The sequence below is a fragment of the Oncorhynchus masou genome, chromosome 18 (assembly GCF_036934945.1).
Source record: "Oncorhynchus masou masou isolate Uvic2021 chromosome 18, UVic_Omas_1.1, whole genome shotgun sequence".
Taxonomy (NCBI): domain Eukaryota; kingdom Metazoa; phylum Chordata; class Actinopteri; order Salmoniformes; family Salmonidae; genus Oncorhynchus; species Oncorhynchus masou.
Genome location: NC_088229.1, coordinates 10,946,201 through 10,968,921, shown reverse-complemented (window position 1 = coordinate 10,968,921; position 22,721 = coordinate 10,946,201). Strand labels below are relative to the sequence as shown.

The 22,721-nt window shown below is 39.3% G+C and overlaps 2 protein-coding genes and 1 long non-coding RNA gene across 10 annotated transcripts in view; 1 reads left to right on the top strand and 2 right to left on the bottom strand.

Moving 5' to 3' along the window:
• LOC135503930 (tumor necrosis factor receptor superfamily member 14-like) overlaps window positions 1–9,691 on the bottom strand; it is a 36,100-nt gene extending 26,409 nt beyond the window's left edge. Inside the window, exons 1-6 of one of the 2 annotated variants that reach the window (XR_010450020.1) lie at window positions 9,591–9,691; window positions 1,180–1,328; window positions 837–906; window positions 570–695; window positions 292–447; window positions 95–182 (exon numbers count right to left, since the gene is read on the bottom strand). The gene's annotated coding sequence lies outside the window, so the exon portion shown is untranslated. Of the gene's footprint in view, window positions 1–94; window positions 183–291; window positions 448–569; window positions 696–806; window positions 907–1,179; window positions 1,329–9,590 lie in introns of both variants that reach the window. The other variant, XR_010450019.1, reaches the window with a different exon arrangement.
• On the top strand, window positions 8,923–16,045 carry LOC135503934 (uncharacterized). 6 transcript variants are annotated; one of them, XR_010450026.1, is made up of 6 exons: window positions 9,053–9,303; window positions 10,061–10,145; window positions 10,842–10,892; window positions 12,392–12,507; window positions 12,614–12,711; window positions 12,974–16,045. It is a non-coding gene; the product is annotated as an uncharacterized LOC135503934 (long non-coding RNA). The 6 variants fall into 6 exon arrangements; XR_010450024.1 differs by lacking the exon at window positions 9,053–9,303 and having other exon boundaries at window positions 9,779–10,145; XR_010450028.1 differs by lacking the exons at window positions 9,053–9,303; window positions 10,061–10,145; window positions 10,842–10,892 and adding an exon at window positions 8,923–9,016.
• Window positions 13,983–22,721, bottom strand: LOC135503932 (tumor necrosis factor receptor superfamily member 14-like). 2 transcript variants are annotated; one of them, XR_010450022.1, is made up of 7 exons: window positions 22,155–22,721; window positions 19,394–19,523; window positions 17,017–17,122; window positions 16,641–16,925; window positions 16,449–16,536; window positions 15,483–16,306; window positions 13,983–15,388 (listed from the first exon to the last, which is right to left on the bottom strand). XR_010450022.1 is itself a non-coding variant. In XM_064922124.1 (6 exons), exons 2-6 carry the CDS (start codon window positions 19,421–19,423, stop codon window positions 16,057–16,059), a joined length of 759 nt encoding a protein of 252 aa, XP_064778196.1. In that variant the 5' UTR covers window positions 19,424–19,523; window positions 22,155–22,721; the 3' UTR covers window positions 13,983–16,056. The 2 variants fall into 2 exon arrangements, 1 of the variants encoding a protein (XP_064778196.1); XM_064922124.1 differs by having other exon boundaries at window positions 13,983–16,306.

The window sequence follows — 22,721 nt, the reverse complement described above, 5'->3', positions numbered from 1 at the left end:
TCATCCAACATTAAGTTTTACATTTCTATGTTAATATTGTAGTATTTAGCTGACATTTTGAGGGAAATAACCATTGTACATGAGCCACACTTACTGTGTGTGTGGCTGGCAGGATGTAAATGATCCATCTGAATAGGTGTCACCAGTACAGTCAGAACACACAGTATCTGTAGATGTTGTTCCTGCACCAACAGGGTGAAACTCATTAAGGATCCTGACTTGAGATATGCTTAACTCATGACTGCATAAATCATGTACTGATGTCAATGGAAGATCTGCATGACGACATACCTGTGTGGTTGATGTATTGACCAGGTTTACAGCTGCTGTGTCTCTGGGCTGCTCTACAACCATCCTTAGTTGGGTCTAGACAGTAGAACCCCTCCAGTGTCCCACAGACAGTGTCTGATGAAGGTGTACATGGCTGCTTTACCTTCAAACCCAAACCTAGAGAGAAAACATGTCACTTGGTATCTGAAGCCAAATGTAAAATCTGTTGTATTTCATTAAAACAACAGCTGATATAGTAAAGTAACTCAGTGTTTATGCCAGGAACACAGAATTCTCACCTGGATCACATGTGGTACAGTTGTTGCATGTTGTTTTACCACTGGGCTCATCAAGGAAGGTGGAGTCAATACAGGGCACACAGGAGGTGAATGTAGATTTAGTACAATGACTATGTACATGATATCCTGTTGAAAAGAAAACCAGAAAATAATTACCTTTTGGTATTATTATCATCATAATTATTGTTGTTGTTATTATTATAATTAACTCCTCATAAAAACACACAAGGTCCTTACCAGGCCTACACATTCTGCAATATATATCACCTATTTTATAGATGGCTGGATCATATGTGGAACAGGGTTCAATGTTTAGAAGTATCGAAGTTATAGGCATCTGCAAATAGAGAAGAAATAAAACATCAGCATACAATACATTTAAAGATGTGACACCAAACCCAAGATAACCCGTTATCTGCAAATTCAGTCAATAAATGTACTTATCTCCTCCATGTTTTTTTAATGAGGTTTCAGTCAAATTGAAACTAAGACTATATAGTAGGCTAATAATAACTCTGATTCATATTTTATAAAAGGAAATATTTACATTGATCGTTTGTTTTTAAACAAGATGAGCCACAAATGTGCTAATAAGAAATGTTTCACTTACAGTCCATATGAAGATTTCAAACTGTGCCATGTTTCCTCAATCATCTCCAACTCACTGGAAGACCCACACACTGGATTTGTGACATTCTTAGGAGTTTTGAAGTATCCAGATGAACTGACCCGTGCACTTCATGTATTTTAGTACATGTACTGTATAGTAAGAATAGTTCAATTATATTCTGCATAAATATTGCATACACTGCCCTGTTACTAAATATATTATAGTAATATAAGTTTACTGGCCACCCTTGAGTTATCAGTCATCACCATCAATAGTGAATGAAACTGAACCATAAAAAAATATAATAAACTTTCAATTTGTAAATGATGTCTTGCTGAATTGAATCACTGCAACAACAAAAAACTGTAATAAACTAATTATCAACTTTGAGAAATTTGCAAATAGTTCGATAATGGTGGCCTCTTGTGGTGATGTAGCAATGTCCGTTCTACCAAAGACAGCGCAGTATGAAGACAGACTAAAACTGATTCACCAATAGAAATTCTCGATCACACTTTTTATTTTTTTATTAACAACAAATCAATACATAAAGCACATGAGGGAACACAAGCATACATAGATTACAAACAATGGACAATCGAGCTAGGGGGTACAATATCACATTACAATTACACAAGGACCTTAACGGACATGCATATACTTACAATTCTAACAGCTTTTTTGTTAGTAGAGCATTTCACCGTCTTAAAATACAGTTCAATTTCTTTTTGTAGGGTACGAAAATGTGGTTTTCTGTTTGTCAATTTACATTTGTGTATATGAAATTTGGCCAAAAGAATAATGAAATTAATTACATAAAAATGATTCCGCTTATTTCTATTGTATGTAAAGAATCCAAACAGTACATCTCTCCACAATAGTGTAAAATCTTCATAAATGTGTTCAATTATAAACCTACTGATGTCTTGCCACAGTTTTCTTACATGCATACAATGCCAAAAAAGATGCACAACTGTTTCTGGGTGGTCATTACAAAAGGAGCCATTTGAGTTGATGTTTTCCTTAAACTTCTTCATCTAGTGGTTGGCAGGATAATATTTATGAATAATTTTAAAGGAAACTTCCTTAATTTTGTTAACAAGTAGGTATGTTTGTGGCAACATCCAAACTTTTTTCCAACAGATATTATCAATAAAACCATTCCAATAAGACATGACATAAGGTATAGATACAACATCCTGCTGAAACAAGGATCGTATCGCTCTGTTGTTGAATGGACCAAAAGAGAAACAAATCTTTCCTACTGATGAGTCAACAGGGTCAACAGAAGGTAGGTTCTGAGGGTCAGGTCTTGACATGTTCCTGAATAACATAGCAACACCTGAGGGAATGGCATCTAAAACAATTGCAAAATCTTTAGGTGTTACAGGGACCTTGTAAAGTGATAAGAATTCTTTATAACTGAGTAAAAGACCCTCTGCATTTACCAGTTGGCTCACCAATAGGATATTATTTCTGAACCAATATTCTAAAAACAGAGAGGTATATTTATACAATATATCCCGATTATTCCATATATAATATCTGTGTGGAGAAAAATTGTGTTTATAAATTAAGGACCATGACAAGAAAACCTGCCGATGAAAAGCAGAAAGTTTCACTGGAACTTTGTCAATATTATAATTGCAAAACAACATGAAGTTGAGGCCACCAAAAGTAGAGAAGACACGATGAGGAATAAAATTCCAGATAGAAGTGGGTTTTCTTAGGAATTGTTTTATCCAATTGATCTTGAAAGTATTATTTAAAGTAGTAAAATCCAGAAAATTCAGTCCACCATTCTCGTAAGTGTTCATTACAACAGTTTTCCTAATGTAATGGGTACGGTTTCTCCAAAGAAAGTTGAAAAGCATCTGGTCTATCTCCTTGCTTATTTTACGGTCAAGATATAAAGATAGAGCACCATATGTTAGTCTAGAGATACCTTCAGCCTTGGTTATTAGGACTCTACCTTTTAAAGATAAGTCCCTCTGTAGCCATTGATTTAGTTTCTTCTGGGTTTTTTTAATAAGAGGGTTAAAATTTAGTAAGCCTCTAGACTTCTGATCCTTTGTAATGGTTATGCCTAAATATGTAAGTTCTTCTTTTACTGGAATACCATAATATGAAGGTGTCACACAATCTTTGACAGCTAGAGCATGGCGCTTACAACGCCAAGCGTCGTGGGTTCGATTCCCGCTGGGGCCACCCATATGCAAAAGTAGTGGCCCCAGCCGACTTGTAAGTCGCTTTGGACAAAAGCGTCTGCTAAATGGGATATATTATTATATATTATGAGTTCACATTTATTAATGTTAAGATATAGACCAGACGCTTTGGAAAAGGATTGTATCACATTGATCGATATGGGAATTTGGTTAGCGTCTTTCAGAAAAAGTGTAGTATCGTCAGCCAGCTGGCTTATAATAATTTCTTTACCAGCTATGGAAATACCTTGTACAGGACTATTATTTAAAGAATTTGCAAGAAGTTGGGTGATTAATAAAAACAGGTACGGAGAGATAGGACAACCTTGCCTAATTCCTCTCTTTAACTCAAATCTAGGTGAGGTGCCATATTTCAATTTGATAGAGCTGTTACCATTTGCATAGAGAGTCTTAATAGCCTTACAGAAAAAATCCCCAAAGCCAAGTCTCTCAAGGGAGTGGAAGAGAAACTGATGCTCTACTGTGTCAAATGCTTTATAAAAATCTGAAAATAATATGAAGCTATCCTCAGTTATTTTTTATTTTACCTTTATTTAACTAGGCAAGTCAGTTAAGAACAAATTCTTATTTTCAATGACGGCCTGGGAACAGTGGGTTAACTGCCTGTTCAGGGGCAGAACGACAGATTTGTACCTTGTCAGCTCGGGGGTTTGAACTCGCAACCTTCCGGTTACTAGTCCAACGCTCTAACCACTAGGCTACCCTGCCGCCCCGGTTATTAGGTCTGAGTAGTCAAGTATGTCTAATACTAGTCTGACATTGTTAGAAATATGTCTGTTCCTCATGAAGCCAGACTGTGTTTCATCAATGATTGCATCCAGAACTACTTTAAATCTTTTTGCAAGTAGTGAGGCTAATATCTTATAGTCCTTATTAAGAAGACAAATTGGACGCCAGTTATCGATGAGCAGCACTTCTTTTTTAGGCTTAGGTATCAGTGTTATTAACCCCTGACTCATTGTAGGAGGGAGAACATTGTTTTTAATACTCTCTAAAAAGACTTCGAATAGGAAGGGAGCTACTTGTTCAGAAAATAATTTGTAAAATTCTGATGTAATTCCATCAACACCTGGTGATTTATTGTTCTTTAGATGTTTGATAGACTCTATAATCTCTTCAACTTTGATGGGTTCATCACACTGTTTAGATTCTATATCACTGATAGAGTGAACATTATTCAGTGAGTTAAAAAACATATCTGTGGATTCCTGACAGTACGTAGAGCTATACAATTTTCTGTAAAAATTGCTGCAGTATTTAGCGATTAATTTTTGGTCATCTGTAATAACACCATCAATGTTTAACTTATGGATAGTGTTATTTTTAGAGTGAAATTTCTCAAGTCTAAAGAAATAGGATGAATTCTGTTCTCCCTCCTCAATCCATTTTTTCCTAGATCTAATAAAGGCTCCTTCTGCTTTTAATATATATATATATTATCCAGTTTATTTTGTAACTCAATTAGTTCCATCTTCTCCTCCCCCAAGAGGTCAGCTGGGGACCTCTGAGAAAGGGAAGTTATCTTAATGATCACCTTTTCCTCCTCAGCTCTTCTGGTCTTAGCAAGATTACTACCATATTTTCTAAGATATTTGGACACCTCAAATTTAAAGAGCTCCCAGTTCTTGCAATAAGATTCTTCTTCACAAGCCCTTTCCTAAAAATGTGAGAGCAGATCTTTAACCTCAAATGTAACTATATCATTATTTAATAATGAGCTATTTAGCTTCCAGTAGGATGCTCTACCAAGGTTTGTAACAGGGGTAACAATTTTGATATCAATGTAAATAGCCTTATGGTCTGTGAGGGGAGTAGTACAAATATTTGTAGTAACACACTCACTATCAATACATTTGGATATAAGCCAAAAATCTATTCTGGATTGTCTGGAGCCTGTTTTGTTACTCCAAGTGAATGATCTGTCGGCCGGAAACCTCTCTCTCCATATATCAGTAAGATCAAACTTTTCCATAAAAAGTATTAAACCCAAATTCTGATTGGTTGGCATACCTGGGGGCCATCTATCAGTTGAATTATCTATTGTAATGTTAAAGTCCCCTCCTATCAATAATAACGAATTGGGAAATTTAGATAACCAATGAAGTATATGTTTCTCTATAGATTCAAGCAACTCATCATTCTCATTTTTGGTGTTGTACCCGTAGAAGTTTACAGTAATGAGTGTAATGGCATTGTAACTGATCACAAGACAAATAAAGTGACCAAAGGGGTCACATTCCGAGTGTAGAATATTACCACCAAAGGTATTTTTCATTGTAGTGACACCAGCAGAGCGTTCAGATCCATGGGAAAGCCAAATATCGTTAAAGGAATACTATTTTAAAGTATTCCTTTAAAATAGTCACCTGATACTTGTTAGGTAAACAACCTAAGGAAAATGAGAATACCATGGCTGAAACCATCAACCTGTTCCTTCTGGTGAGATTTTAGGGAGGAATATGGATTTCTGAACCGTTGATGAAACCTCGTCCTCTGACGAAGTAAGCAGCCTTCCCCTCACTTCGTGCTATCTTGATCGTTGGCCACAACTTGTTCCTTCTTTCTATGTCTTCCGGGCTGAGATGCTCGGCGAAACGCATACCATGGCTCTGAAGGAAGGCGTTCTTCCTAGCAGCTTTCCAGACAGCATCCCTGTAGAATCTGGTAATGAATAGGATGATGATACCCCTGGGTCTTGAATCGCTTTGCTGTTGCTTCTTGCCGAGGCAATGTACAACGTCGATGGTATCACCAACTTTGTTCTTCTCTGCAGGCAAAACTTCTTGGCAGATACGGATAGCCTCTCCTCGCACATCTTCATTCTCCACCTCTGGCAAGCCGTAGAGTCTCAGGTTCCATTTTCTTGTGTATTGTTCCAGATCAGTGAGACGTCTATGGTAGACATTGTTATTCTTTTCCACCCTTTCCACATTTTTTTCAACTTTTGTCACTCTCGTTTTCACATCATTAATTTCACCACATGCAAACTCCACAGTCTTTTTCAAGCCTTCGATAACCATGGTGTTCGCGGCTACCATTTTCTCAATGGCGTCACACCTGGAGTTGATGAGTAAGGAGAGGGTAGCCACGATGTCAGAGTTCATTTTGGGTTTTTGGAGGGTGGAGGTTTGCACGGAGTAACCAGTAAAGAGGGGAATTCGTCATCTTCAGCATTCGAAAGCATGATATTATCCATAGGCCAAGTGTAGTTATGGCAGTTGTCTATAAGCACGTTTCTCTCTTGTTGATTAGCAATAGAACGGCTAACTTTTTCCTTTCTTTTTTTGTCACGACTTTGCATGGACATGCTGAAATAAATGATCCAATTATCATTCCAGTCACAGGAAAGGTCTTATATCTTGAACAAATAAAAATAATGATTACACTTTAAAAAAAAACAATTTTCACAATCTTTCTGAAGTTTGGTACGGAGCTCGGTAAAAAAGCGTCTGTTCAAGCAGCCATCTTGGCCACTCGTTCTCGATCACACTTGTAGGTGATGTCATGGCGACTCATGCGTAGAAACACGTAATCGGGTCTAACTGTCACGACTTCCGCCGAGGTTGGTTCTCCTGCCTGTTCGGGCGGTGCTCGGCGTCACCATCCTACTAGCCACTACCGATCCCTTTTCATGTGTCTGTTGGTTTTGTCTGATTGGTTTCACCTGTGTGTAGTTTAGTTAATTAGTGTCTGTATATGTAGTAGGTTGTCCCGCCCTTGTTTTGTGCGGGATTGTTATTTGTATTCATGTCAGTTGGTGTAGTACTTGTGTTTTTATTCTCTGGTCTGTCTTTGACCCTGTGTTGGATTGTTCACCCAGAGTGTGTTGGGTTGACCGTGTTTTTTGTTCACCGGAGAATAAACTGTCGTATCACTATCTGCTCTCTGCGCCTGATTCCACCCACCTTGATAAGACGTGACACTAACTGCCGTCTCGAGACGATCTGTGCATGTTCAAGCCGTCAAATCAAAGACACTTTCGATATAAAGTAGTTTTTGACAAAACTATAAACGTGTCAGTTTATCACTTTCACTAGGTTGGAGTAATAATATGTTCAAGTAAAGACATTAGCTCCAATCTAGGTTGTGCCTTCAGATTGAGATAATTTACAACCTTCTCAAATTGATTTCTCAAACCCTGTCCTGGGGCCTCATTTATAAACCGTGCATATGTACAAAACGGACCCTAAAACATGCGTGTGTCAGTTTTCGAGCAAAAGTTGTCAATTATAAAAACTGAACTTGACATGAAAATGTGCTCACCTTCCCGCAAACTTTAGACCATGCTTATGAACAGTTTCTAGTTGTTGAAGTTTAGCATTGAAAACAGGCAAGTAGACTAGTATTTTGTGCAAATGGGGGATATTATGGAGAGGCTTATTCATAACAATAAACAGGTTAATAACAAGATGCAATAATTTGCCATTAATGTGAAGAGAGGAAATCTATTTAGTTAATCTTTACATTTCAAAATAACGTGAAGTGGAAATATCTAGGAGCAAAAACAGCTCAGCTGCGAAGTGGTAGGCCACAAAAGCTCACAGAAAAGGACTGTCGCGTGCTGAATCTGTCCTCGGTTGCAACACTCACTACTGAGTTCCAACACTCACTACTGAGTTCCAAACTGCCTCTGGAAGCAACTTCAGTACAATAACTGTTTGTTGGGAGGTTCACGAAATGGGTTTCCATGGCCGAGCACCAGCCTAAGATCAAGCCTAAGATCACCATGCACAACACGTCGGACTCTGGAGCAGTGGAAATGCGTTCTCTGGAGTTATTAATCAAGCTTCACCATCTGGCAGTCCCGACAGACAAATCTGGGTTTGGCGGATGCCAGGAGAACGCTACCTGCCCAATGCATAGTCCCAAATGTAAAGTTTGGTGGAGGAGGAATAATGGCCTGGGGCTGTTTTTTTACTTAGTTCCAGTGAAAGGAAATATTAATGCTACAGCATACAATGACAGTCTAGACAATTCCAACTTTGTAGCAACAGTTTGGGGAAGGCCCTTTCCTGTTTCAGCATGACAAATGCCCCTGTGGATAAAGCGAGGTCCGTACAGAAATGTTTTGTCGAGATCGGTGTGGAAGAACTTGACTGGCCTGCACAGAACACTGACCTCAACCCCATTGAACACCTTTGGGATGAATTGGAACGCTGACTGCAAGCCAATCCTAATCACCCAACATCAGTGCAAGTCCCTGCAGCAAGTCCCTGCAGCAATGTTCCAACATCTAGTGGAAAGCCTTCCCAGAAGAGTAGAGGCTGTTATAGCAGCAAAGGGGGGACCAACTCCATATTAATGCACATGAGTTTGAAACAAGATGATCGACAAGCAGGTGTCCACACATGGTCATGTAGAGCATGTCACAGTGATTTAAAATGGTACAATGACTCTCTACAGCAGGGGTTCCCAAACTGTTTCAGTCAGGCCCCCCTTCCAACATTGGGGAACATCCCACGTCCACTTCTATGGGCACAAGCACTGTTCATGACATCAACTGTTCACACCCCTCTTGTTGGTGGAGAGAATTTAGCAGGTTTAAGGCATATTTCCTGCAATTCTACACATTTTGTCACGGGGCGCAGAGAAGATTTGTGTTTTAAAAGGTAATTTTCTTGCAATTCTATACATTTTGCCATATCTAATGTGTATTCATGTCATCTTTGAGTGTCTCACACATTACCACAATCTATGGGCTACAAAACCTAGCTAAAATGTTTGCGGACATGGGCTAGTTTATCTGGACATTTCTGTCAAGTTACAAATTGTTATGCAAGAGAGAAACTGAAGACGCCCTCCCCAATTTCGAAATTGAACCTTCAGAATTCTGATCGGATTTATGTAACTCAAAATGTAAAAGTGAGGTGTCACTTTGCTTTGGGAGTTTTGATGCGTAAGTTATACTAATGCAAAGCCATATGTTAGATGTTGTAACGGTTATGCTACTTAATGTTACCCTTTAAGCCTGTGTCTAGCTAAAACAACGCTGACCGGCGTTTGTCTTTTATTGTCTTGGCTGGATAGCGTCGTGCCCTTTAGGGCGAGCACTAACTAACGTAAAATAACACTTTAGCTAACAGTTAATTTCGAATACGAAAATCATATTTCAAAATACGATATTATACATATTTAATCAATATTGAATACACTTTTCTTACACACGTAACAGAGCAGTCTTACCTGTTAGATTAACTCGGAGTAGTTTACACTTTCGTTTAATGAAGGAGATACTTTCCAGTCTTAGTGCTATCTGGGATCCTTGGAACGTCCTTAACCCTTAAAGCTGCAATGTGTACCTTTTGGGCGAACATAAACATTTTAGTTATAGATCTGCCATTCTCCTTTAAAGCAAGTCTAAGACGCGGTAGATCTGTTATATAGAGGATGTTCACTGTTTCTATGCTTCTCATGTTTAAATAAATGTTTTACGTATTTTAAGTTCCTTTTGGAAATACTACTCCCTTTTCCACTGCCACGCATTCATGTTCTTTGGAACTATTAATCTCTCTGTGCTATACCTTCTTTGATAAATGTAGCACACCTACCACCCAAACCCTCTATTCTATCACTTCTCACAGAGATAAACCCAGGTATAAAATAATCCAATTGCCATATGAACTCAGACTAATTTTTGTTTATGAGGGATTTAGCAATAACCATGGAATCTGGGATCCTTGGGACGTCACTACTATCAACTCCAAAGCTTTCATTTTTGTTTCTGAGGGACTTTCAATGGTAAGTACTATCCAGCATCCTGGGGATGTCACGACCCTCCGCCCCAATCTTATCTAACCTTAAAGCGGCAATAAGTCACTTTTTTTGTGTGACCGGACCAAATTCACATATAAGTTTGAGTTAAGCGGTAGATATGTTATACAGTATGTTCACTCTTTCTATGCTTCCCTTGTTTAAGTAAATGTTTTGCGTCTTTAACGTTCAGTTTTGAAAATACAATGTTTTCGCTTATGGAGAAGATATTTCACAGCGGTTTAGATGGTACAATGGTCTCTGCACCAGGTGTTCCCAGACTTTTTAACTCTGACCCCCTTTCCAGCATTGTGGAACATCCCGCGCCCCGTCTATTTCTATGGGCTATGTGTTTACATTTGTATTTTTGTCGAGAGCAAAACGTTTTTCTTTTCAATCAAAAATAATTGTTTTGAAAGCAGAAACGGGGCTTCAACGTTTAAAAAAATGTACAAATATGCAATCAAATATTTTCTAATAGAGCGCAAAACGTCATTCCCCAAAAATATTTGAGGAACAAAAAATGTATTTGAAAATCTAACTCCAATTTAATGTCGCAATCAACCACCCTCCATTTTGGCTATACTGCTCTCTTTACTTGCAGTTCCTCTTTATTTTTGCTTTTGAAACCTTTTTGTTGTTGATTGAAACACCAGTTCCTCGTTTGCACTTTTGACCCCACAGCTTTGGGCGGGCTTTAGTAGGAGGTGTGGAGGATGCTTCTCCATTGGTCAGGTCAGTATCAATAAAGACTGTGTGGTGATGGCGCCTCAGGTCAGCCGCACTGGGCGGTCTTCCGTCCAAACTCTACATAGCTGGTAGGTCAGGGATGCAAACTAGTCACCTTGCTGCGAAATTCGCTGTTTTGGTATTCGACTCATTGCCGTTCCTCAAGTTATAACGCGTTAACGTTATTTGCTTACTGGACCCTGGCAATCTGTGTGAAACATTAACTGGCTAATGAAATAACCACTATATGTTAACTAATGTTTTCCCTCTATAGTATGTGGTTAATTTTCAGAATGAGAGAATTAGGTGAAAATGAGGCTTTGCTTGTGTTGCTGGAGCTTGAGCTGGGCCTGGTTTAAACTGGATGCCACTATAGAGGTGAAAGGAACACCACACACTTTCCCTCTTTCTCACTTTTTCTGGCACGTTGTAGAACAGATGTCCACAGGCAGAAAGTGTACAATGTAATAATGTTCAGTGTCGCCCAAAGACATTGTTTTTGTTGTGTTGAACTTGACAGTAACACGTGTGTGAGTGAGGGGATTATACTTTTTTCTTTTACTCAGTGAATGTTATTTTTGCACACATATAGCCTTGTGCCCTGGATCGATGTCTATAGTGGCCACTATAATATAGCAAAACTAGAGTGCCTGTTTATTTCATTATATTTCTACTTTAAAATGTTAGTTTTTTCCCCAAGTGCAATATTAGTGTATTAGTGTTTTTTCTCAAGACTTGAGGGTCATTTGCAGTAAAGTCTAGGCAACAAATAACATTGGATTGCTTTCTTTACATTTTTTAGCTGTGAGTTAGATTCACATTAACCACTTTTTATTTTACACACACTGATCATATAGATCACATTCTTTGTTGTTTAATTAGTTAAGACCTCCATTTCTCCCTGCATGTTTCAGTGAAACAAAAAGTGTTCACATTTTGGGCCCTCAGCAGTTTGCTTCCCTGGTAGTTAGTTCCTACGATTCAGTGTCGGTTCATAACATTATACTATATTACATGCATACCGTAGAATGATAAATCATCCAATTATTATTCTCAAGCTAACCAAAAGCATTTAGCTACGAACGCCTGTTTTCGCCATTTTAAGTTGAATTCATCGAACTTTCTTTCATGCCAACTCATAAGCAGGCCATGTCCTATTTGTTTCATAGTCAATATATTTTTTTATTTAACCTTTATTTAACTAGGCAAGTCAGTTAAGAACAAATTCTTATTTTCAATGACGGCCTAGGAACAGTGGGTTAACTGCCTGTTCAGGGGCAGAATGACAGATTTGTACCTTGTCAGCTCAGGGGTTTGATCTTGCAACCTTCGGTTACTAGTCCAACGCTCTAACCACTAGGCTACCCTGCCGTCACCTGTATGTACATACAGTACTGTACAAAAGTGTTAGGCACATGTACAATTCTGTAAAACACATACGTTTCTAGATGTTAAAAAAATACTATGAAGGAACATTTACTTATTTCACCTTCTCTTATATCCAGAGTGGCTGGTGAAATATTTGCAGTGAGCCTTGCACAAGGTGGACCGTCTCCATGATTTATGCAGGAGTGGTGTTACCACTATCTGTTGACCGGGACCCTGAAGGACCTAACAAAGGGTAGTGTACAAGACACAGAGTTGTCCCCATTAATCAAAACGTTATGTTGATGAAATTGAAAGCATATTCTTCTCATTAATCTTTCAGCAATAAAATGTGCTTTCAGATCAAAGATGCCTTTGACCTGGCACCCTACACTGAAGGAATCCTCAACTGTGGCTACACAGGCCCCATCAACTTGGATCACAAGGAGAGCATAATAAGGTATGTGAAATTTTTTCTTATTTAACAAAGCACCCATTAGCCTTCATGGGTTGATACATTTGATCTGTTGAAATTGTGTTTTCAATTCCATTCTTACATTGCAACAACCCACAATTTGTGTCAACTGATTTCATTTAATGTTTCAAACGAATGAGTTTTTAGAGTACATTATCATGACCATTCATACAAGAGCACCAAGGATTCTGCAGTAAGATATGCTAATTTCAATGAATGTCCATCCTATCCATTTCCTTTTGTAAAGAGACATTTTGCTACATGCAACCACAAAACGTACAGCGATGCTTCAGCAGCTGCATGAAGGCCTTGAAATCTACATCCTAATTGAGGTCCTGCAGAAGAAACCGAAGCCAATGTCACATATTGGCCCCATTATTTATACAAAGACCTTTCTACAAAGTATTAAGATAGTTCTATATTTAATACATTTTGTAAAAATGAGAAAAAACATGTTTTCACTTTCTCTGTATGGGGTTTTGTGTATAGATGGGTGATGGGGAAGAAAATATTTAATCAATTTCAAATTCAGGCTTAAAATTCAAGGAGTGTGAATACTTTCTGAAAGCACAGTATGCTCTATCAAATAATCAACATGGTTTTTGTTAAAATCAAATCAAATTTTATTGATCACATACACATGGTCAGCAGATGTTGCAAGTGTAGCGAAACGCTTGTGCTTCTAGTTCCGACAGTGCAGTAATATCTAACAAGTAATCTAACATTGGACTAACTAGTGTGCAGACTCATCAAAACAGATTATATATTATATTCTAGCATGTCATGACATGGACAGTGTCAACCAATGAGCAGAAGCTCATCGCACAGACAAGGCCACCATGCAAGATAAGATTAGGGGAAATGAGAGTTATGTAGTAGCCTAAACCTAGCCCGATACATTGAGCTGGGTGAATGGAATATGAATGAGTCATCAATATGCTGTAATATAAATAAGGCTATACTCATTCAAATAAACCATCCTCCCTAATCTTAAAACGGCACTGACCGCCACTGCCTTCCATTCCTCCTTGAGGTATAAATGACAGGTGAAACTCATGTGGAGCCAATTCACCTGTCCAATCAGTGAGTCTTCAAGGAAGGATGCACTTTTTAAAGGAAGGTCAATATAATCCTTCTCGTTTGGAATCTCTAAAGATATTAAAAATTGTTTTGGAATTTAGTCAATAATACACATGTGAAATATCAGGAGGTTCATTATATAGATGAACTAAACAGACGTCCTCACACCCTTGCAGTTTTCACATTTTGCTTTATTCAATAGCATTTTTTACAATGTAGCTAACATCATTGGGACATTTGAACATAAGAAAGTTAGCTGGCTTAATTGTATTGCAGATCCTCTATTTCTTAATCCCAAAAGGGGACATTGGATCAGTCACCAGAAATACACTTACAGCAACAATAGACTGAGCACTGATGACTGGTGAAACAAGCATAACCCAAGACTTACAGAGAAGCAAATTGATTCAATAGAAGAGACTAAACCCATGGAATCAAAAACACCAAAACAATGAATAATGGCATTGAATAATGTGCATCATATAAAACAATACCTACAAAATACAAAGGAACTGTACAACACAAATAACTATACAATCAAGGTGAAAAATCTGTCAATGTGTTCTTGAGCAAGGCACTTAACCCTAATTTGCTCCAGGGGCAGAGTACTACTATGGCTGACCCTGTAAAACAACACATTTCACAGCACGTATCCCAGTGTGACAATAAAATATTTTAGGAGGATCGTAAGAACAGAACTGTAAACAAAACATTTGTCCCATTGCTTCGCTTCAGAGCTCCCCAGTGGCGCAGGTCTAAGGCAATGCATATCAGTGCAAGGAGTCACTACAGTCCCTGGTTCTAATCCAGGCTGTATCACATCCGGCCGTGATTGGGAGTCCCATAGGGCGGAGCACAATTGGCCCAGTGTCGTCTGGTGTAGGCTGTCATTGTAAATAAGAATTTGTTCTTAACTGACTTGCCGAGTTTAATAAAAAAATTACAAAATAAATGGGTCACACTGAACATAGCCTACACTGCACCATTGCCTCTTGATGTTTACTCTGTGGGATTATACAAATCCATGGTAACTCAACAAGTGGAGTCCATTTTTCCCCCATACCAGTGTCTAGGAAATGTCATCCGTATGTCCTTTGCACAGTTTGTGTCAACAGAATCTACAGTACATCATAAGGTCCATGGAGATGTTGTGATCTGTAGACTTCCTCAGTTCAAGGGCATTTGCTCAATGTATCTGGCACCAGCATCCAAAGACCAGGTGGAGTGTCTTACAAAATGGCATTTGTGTTTTATTCCAATTACCGTCAACTGACTTGGACTGACCATTTGAAATCATGGACACACCTGACCTTTCCCAGAACAGAACAGACCTGGCTCCTACAAACGTTTCCATCTTCATCCCCAGTATTGGAAGACAGGCTGTCTATCAAGGTCATGGCCTTTTTAATCTTTACACCACAAAACAAATGTGCCAGCCTCCAACTTTTATTTCAAAACGGAGTCTAGATCACATTCACCATGTAGTGGACAGAAATTGTGCCCTACTGCCTAGTCTAGTTTTCAAGCCAATGAACCACACATTAGACTGGATTGTTCTGATGAATGTCCTGGAGGCTTGAATCTGTATAATATTCATAAGACACATTTTAGCTCAAATCTGGCTGAAATTCATGAACAAGTATACTGTACCATTCTGATGTTATAGGCTACCTTACCTGTTCTTGTTCCCACAAACAGCATTGATGTTTGCTCAGTGTCTGATACCTAGTAAAAGGAAACCTCAACTCAATAAAACTTTCAAAAGTGCAACCCTTGAGGTAATAGAAATTCCTGTCAGCCATCTTCTTACCACATTGAGTATGATAGAAATTACTGCTGTATTAAATAGGTATTGAGGGATTATTCATTAACATACCTCTGTAGGGCTTTGCATCTCTGGAAAAGTACAAGAATCAACATTGAGACAAACTAATTTGGAACTCGATAACATACTGTTTGACAGGGGTGTTATCATGATATTCAGAACATTATTGTGCATTTAATTTTACTAATCTTGTACTGGTACGTCCTGTATGTAGCACCATTCTTGTGTTATCTAGTACTGGTACTTCCTGAATGTAGCTCCATTCTTGTGTATTTTATTTAAATCCTTGTTACTATTTTGTATTAATTTTTTTACTGCATCGTTTGGAAGAGCTCGTAAGCAAGCATTTCACAGTAAAGTCTCCATCCGTTGTACTCAGCACATGTGACAAATAAAATGTGATTTGATTCAGTGTTGGATGTTTCTCACTTGTTCATCTGGGCAATTAAAACAATAAATGAAACGGTACAATTCCCCAAAATAAACTCACCAGATACAGGACCTTTTATTTTTCTTCTAATAGCTACTGCCGTCACTGCTGATATCACAGCTAGTACCACCACCACCACCACCACAGCAGATATTATTGCTATGGGAGGGGAGGTCTGTGTTCCACATTCAGAGTCGGTCCAATGAGTTCCAGGTTTAATTTGCTGAAGCTTCAAGATATCGCATCTATAATATAAGAAATAGACCACTGGTAAATCGACAATGTAGTCATCCAACATTCAGTTTTACATTATGAAAACTGTTTGCATATTGCAGTATATAGTTTATATTTTGAAGGAATCTATAATTATTAATGAGCCACACTTACTGTGTGTGTGGCTGGCAGGCTGTTAATGATCCATCTGAATAGGTGTCACCAGTACAGTCAGAACACACAGTATCTGTAGATGTTGTTCCTGCACCAACAGGGTGAAACTCATTAAGGATCCTGACTTGAGATGTGCTTAAGTCATTATTGCATAAATCATGTACTAATGTCAATATTTGCATGAAGACCAACCTGTGTGACTGATGTATTGACCAGGTTTACAGCTGCTGTGTCTCTGGGCTGCTCTACAACCCTCCTTAGTTGGGTCTAGACAGTAGAACCCCTCCAGTGTCCCACAGACAGTGTCTGATGAAGGTCTACATGGCTGCTTTACCATCAAACCAAAGCCTGGGTCACAATTGTTTGTGCACGGTATGCATGCTGTAAGACCACTGGGTTCATCAAGGAAAGTGGAGTCGGTACAGGGGACACAGGAAGTACTTGTAAATTTTGTACAGTGTTTATGTACCCGGTTTCCTGTGGGATAAAGGTCAGTGTCATGGATTGATTGGTATTGGAATGTATTTTCTTCATCATAATCCACATAGTATACAGAGCTGGTCCTTACCTGGTGAACACATAGGACAGCATTTATCACCTGTTCTGTACTCTGCTCTACCACATGCAATAGAGCGCTGAATGGTTAGAAGTGTCAAAATGATAGCTAGGTTCATCTGTAAATAGAGAAATTGAACACATTACCACAGTTGAAAAATAGGGTGTGGGGGGGGTCACATTGACAAACGCAGGGTTGAAGAGAGTTTGTGGTTGAAGTAGAGATGAAACTGGAGGAGAGTTCAGATTGACAGTTCCAAATAGAGAGAAAGCATAGTTAACATTTTCAATGTTTTGATTAATAAATGTCAGTAAAATGTACTCAGATGGATTTTTTTTCAGAGTAAATATAATACTTTGTTTTTGCAAAGCCAATGTTCAAAGAGCAAACAATTTTCAAAACTAGAATTTGACACAGAAAATGTGTATAAACCCAGGATGACTGACAGATGCTGAATTGAGCTCCATGCAGCCATCTTGGTAAAGATTTAGAAATGATAGAAATGCATGTATTAACGTCTACATTAGTTTTTTTGAGTAGCCTATATTCTATTACAGACGCCTAAATGCATACTTATTAATTATTTTATGTTAACAAAAGTTATTTAAACATTTTTTTTGTAGTAATGTTACTATCCCCACTTCAACAAATAAATACTCAAATACAAGTAATTTCATCCTTGAAACATTTTATTGAATGGAAAATTTTAATTCCTATGGAGAACTGCTTCCAATATACGGTGCATTCAGAGAGTATTCAGACCCCTTGACTTTTTCCACATTTTGTTATGTTACAGCCTTATTCTAAAATGTATTAAATTGTTTTTTCCCCCTCAATCTACACACAACACCCCATAACGAGAAAGCAAACACAGGATTATTGTTTTTCAAGTTTAAGAATCAAATTTTTAAAAATAACAATAAACTGATCACATTCACATAAGTATTCAGACCCTTTACTTAGTACTTTGCTGAAGCACATTTGGTAGTGATTGCAACCTTAAATCTTCTTGGGTATGACGTTACAAGCCTGGCATACCTGCATTTGGGAAGTTTCTCACATTCTTCTCTGCAGATCCTCTCATGCTCTGTCAGGTTGGATGGGAGCGCCGCTGCACAGCTATTTTCAGGTCTTTCCAGAGATGTTTGATCGGGATCTGGCTGGGCCACTTAAGGATATTTAGAGACCTGTCCCGAAGACACTCCTGCATTGTCTTGGCTGTGAGCTTAGATTCATTGTTCTGTTGGAAGGTGAACCATCGCCCCAGTTTGAGGTCCTGAGCAGGTTTTCATCAAGGATCTCTGTATTTTCCCCCGTTCATCTTTCCATCGATCCTAACTAGTCTCCCAGTCCCTGCCACTGAAAAACATCCCCACAGCACGATGCTGCTGCCACCATGCTTCACCGTAGGGATGGTGCCAGGTTTCCTCCAGACGTGACGCTTGGCATTCAGGCCAAAGAGTTCAATCTTGGTTTCATCAGACTAGAGAATCTTGTTTCTCATGGTCCGAATGTCCTTTAGGTGCCTTTTGGCGAACTCAAGGCGGGCTGTCATGGGCCTTTAACTGAGGAGTGGCTTCCGTCTGGCCACTCTACCATAAAGGCCTGATTGGTGGAGTGCTGCAGAGGTGGTTTTCCTTCTGGAAGGTTCTCCCATCTCCACAGAGGAATTCTGGAGCTCTGGCAGAGTGACCATCGGATTCTTGGTCACCTCCCTTACCAAGGCCCTTCTCCCCGATTGCTCGGTTTGGCCAGCTAGCTCTAGCTCTAGGAAGGGTCTTGGTGGTTCCAAAATTCTTCCATTTAAGAATGATGGAGGCCACTGTGTTCTTGGGGACCTTCAATACTGTAGACATTTTTGGTACCCTTCCCCAGATCTGTGCCTCGGAACAATCATGTCTCTGTGCTCTACGGACAGTTCCTTCGACCTCAGGGCTTGGTTTTTTCTCTGACATGCACTGTCAACTGTGGGACCTTATATAGACAGGTGTGTGCCTTTCCAAATCATGTCCAATCCTTTGAATTTACCACAGGTGGACTCCAATCAAGTTGTAAAACCGTTTCAAGGATGATCAATGGAAACAGGATGCACCTTAGCTCAATTTAGAGTTTCATAGCAAAGGATCTGAATACTTATGTAAATAAGGTATCTTTTTCGCTTTGTCATTATGGGTATTGTGTGTAGATTGATGAGGAAAAATATTGATTTAATCCATTTTAGAATAAGGCTGTAACGGGGGGGAAACAGCACTGAAGGGGTCTGAAAACTTTCCAAATGCACTGTATACCATTGGTGTACACTCTGAGCATACTATCTGGTTCCATTTACTGCTGTAGCGTGAAATGATGCCAAGCTACTACGCTTACAAAACCCAAATGTTTAACTTACTATCCATATCAAGCTTTGAAACTGAGCCATGGTCTCCAATCCTCAACATCTCAGTGGAAGAAGGTCCACCACCCTGGAATCTTAGATTTGAATTAAGAACATCCCGGTCGTCGTCAATCCTCATGTAGATCTTGAGTCACACACAAATAAAATTGGAAAAGTTTAATATCATACAATATTAAAATATTTTCCATACACTATTTAACAAACGTTAAATTAGAACGGATTACTTTTGTTTCAATGGAGTCTTATCGTATATGGCAATTACATTTTTCCGTGTTATGTGAACCAACATATTAAAACCTAAAAATGCTGTCTCCCATTGCCAGCAACCAAATGCCTTGTATTACACAGTGATTTGTAGTACAACGGTGGTGTCATACTGGACGATAAATGTATGCCCTTCTGGGTTGGCGTCCCCCCTTGGGTTGTGCCGTGGTGGAGATCTTTGTGGGCTATACTCGGCCTTGTCTCAAGATGGTAAGTTGGTGGTTGAAGATATCCCTCTCGTGGTGTGGGGGCTGTGCTTTAGCAAAGTGGGTGGGGTTATATCCTTCCTGTTTGGCCCTGTCCGGGGGTGTCCTCGGATGGGGCCACAGTGTCTCCTGACCCCTCCTGTCTCAGCCCCCAGTATTTATGCTGCAGTAGTTTGTGTCGGGGGGCTAGGTTCAGTTTGTTATATCTGGAGTACTTCTCCTGTCCTATCCGGTGTCCTGTGTGAATTTAAGTATGCCCTCTCTAATTCTCCCCTTCTTTCTCTCTTTCGGAGGACCTGAGCCCTAGGACTATGCCTCAGGACTACCTGACATGATGACTCCTTGCTGTCCCCAGTCCACCTGGCCGTGCTGCTGCTCCAGTTTCAACTGTTCTGCCTGTGATTATTATTATTTGACCATGCTGGTCATTTATGAACATTTGAACATCTTGGCCATGTTCCGTTATAATCTCCACCCGGCACAGCCAGAAGAGGACTGGCCACCCCACATAGCCTGGTTCCTCTCTAGGTTTCTTCCTAGGTTTTGGCCTTTCTAGGGAGTTTTTCCTTGCCACCGTGCTTCTACACCTGCATTGCTTGCCGTTTGGGGTTTTAGGCTTTGTTTCTGTACAGCACTTTGTGACATCAGCTGATGTACGAAGGACTATATAATATAAATTTGATTTGTTAAAAGGGTTGATTTTTTTTACTCACCAATATTTTACCTTTATTTAACTAGGCAAGTCAGTTAAGAACACATTCTTATTTTCAATGACGGCCTAGGAACAGTGGGTTAACTGCCTTGTCCAGGAGCAGAACGACAGATTTTTACCTTGTCAGCTCGGGGATTCGATCTTACAACCTTCCGGTTACTAGTCCAACGCTCTACTTGCCGCACCCACGGCATCCAATATAAGGACACAGTGTGGTCAAAGACTTAGCTATTGTCACGATGGGGTTATTACATACTTTTGGTAATGTAGTGTATGTGGACACCTGCTCGTTGAACATCTCATTCCAAAATCATGGGTGTTAATATGGAAACAATTAAATTCTAGACGATTCTGTGCTTTCTACTTTGTAGCAACAGTTTGGGGAAGGCCAATTCCTGTTTCAGCATGACAATACCCTAAGCGAGGTTCGTACAGAAATGTTTTGTAGAGTTCGATGTGGAAGATCTTGACTGGCTTGCAGAGTCCTGACCTCAACCCCATCGAAACACCTTTGGGATGAATTGGAACACCGACTGCGAGCAAAGCCTAATCGCTAAACCTCACCGATCCTCGTGGCTGAAGTCCCCTCAGCAATGTTCCAACATCTAGTGGAAAGCCTTCCCAGACAAGTGGATGCTGTTATAGCAGCAAAGGGGGGCCCAACTCCATATTAATGCCCATGATTATGGAATAAGTTGTTCGACGAGCAGGTGTCCACATTCTTTTTCATGTAGAGCATGTCACAGCGGTGTAGATGGTACAATGACTCTCTACACCAGGGGTTCCCAAACTGTTTCAGTCAGGCCCCCCTTCCAGTATTGGGGAACATCCCGCACCCATGTCTATTTCTATGGGCACAAGCACTGTTCATGACACAAACTGTTCAAACCCCTCGTTGGTGTAGACAATTTAGCAGGTTTAAAGCATATATTTCCTGCAATTCTACACATTTTGTCACGGGGTGCAGAGAATATTTGGGTGTTTTAAAAGGTCATTTTCTTGCAATTCTATTCATTTTGCCATATCTAATGTGTATTCATGTCATCTTTGAGTGTCTCAAACATTACCACAAAATCTATGGGCTACAAAACCTAGCTAAAATGTTGCTGACATGGGCTAGTTGAACTGGACATTTCTGTCAAATTACAAATTGTTATGCAAGAGAGAAACTGAAGACGCCCTCCCCAATTTCGAAATTGAACCTTCAGAATTCTGATCGGATTTATGTAACTCAAAATGTAAAAGTGAGGTGTCACTTTGCTTTGGGAGTTTTGATGCGTAAGTTATACTAATGCAACGCCATATGTTAGATGTTGTAACGGTTATGCTACTTAATGTTACCCTTTAAGCCTGTGTCTAGCTAAAACAACGCTGACCAGCCTTTTGGCGTTTGTCTTTTATTTTCTTGGCTGGATAGCGTCGTGTCCTTTAGGGCTAGCACGAACTAACGTAAAATAACACTTAGGCTAACAGTTAATTTCGAATACGAAAATCATATTTCAAAATACGATATTATACATATTGAATCAATATTGAATACACTTTTCTTACACACGTAACAGAGCAGTCTTACCTGTTAGATTAACTCGGAGTAGTTTGCACTTTCGTTTCAGCCTTAGTGCTATCTGGGATTCCTTGGAACGCCCTTAACCCTTAAAGCTGCAATATGTACCTTTTGGGCGAACATATACATTTTAGTTATAGATCTGCCATTCTCCTTTAAAGCAAGTCTAAGACGCGGTAGATCTGTTATATAGAGGATGTTCACTGTTTCTATGGATCTCATGTTTAAATAAATGTTTTACGTATTTTATGTTCCTTTTGGAAATACTACTCCCTTTTCCACTGCCACGCATTCATGTTCTTTGGAACTATTCATCTCTCTGTGCTATACCTTCTTTGATAAATGTAGCACACCAACCACCCAAACCCTCTATTCTATCACTTCTCACAGAGATAAACCCAGGTATAAAATAATCCAATTGCCATATGAACTCAGACTAATTTTTGTTTATGAGGGATTTAGCAATAACCATGGAATCTGGGATCCTTGGGACGTCACTACTATCAACTCCAAAGCTTTCATTTTTGTTTCTGAGGGACTTTCCATGGTAAGTACTATCCAGCATCCTGGGGATGT

Coding starts and splice junctions, on each gene's coding strand:
- LOC135503932 (XM_064922124.1), bottom strand. CDS start 19,423: ATGGCTCAGTTTCAAAGCTTGATATGGATA. Junction 17,123..19,393: donor TTCAAAGCTTGATATGGATA/GTAAGTTAAACA, acceptor CTCTATTTACAG/ATGAACCTAGCTATCATTTT. Junction 16,537..16,640: donor TCAATACATCAGTCACACAG/GTTGGTCTTCAT, acceptor CTGTTGGTGCAG/GAACAACATCTACAGATACT.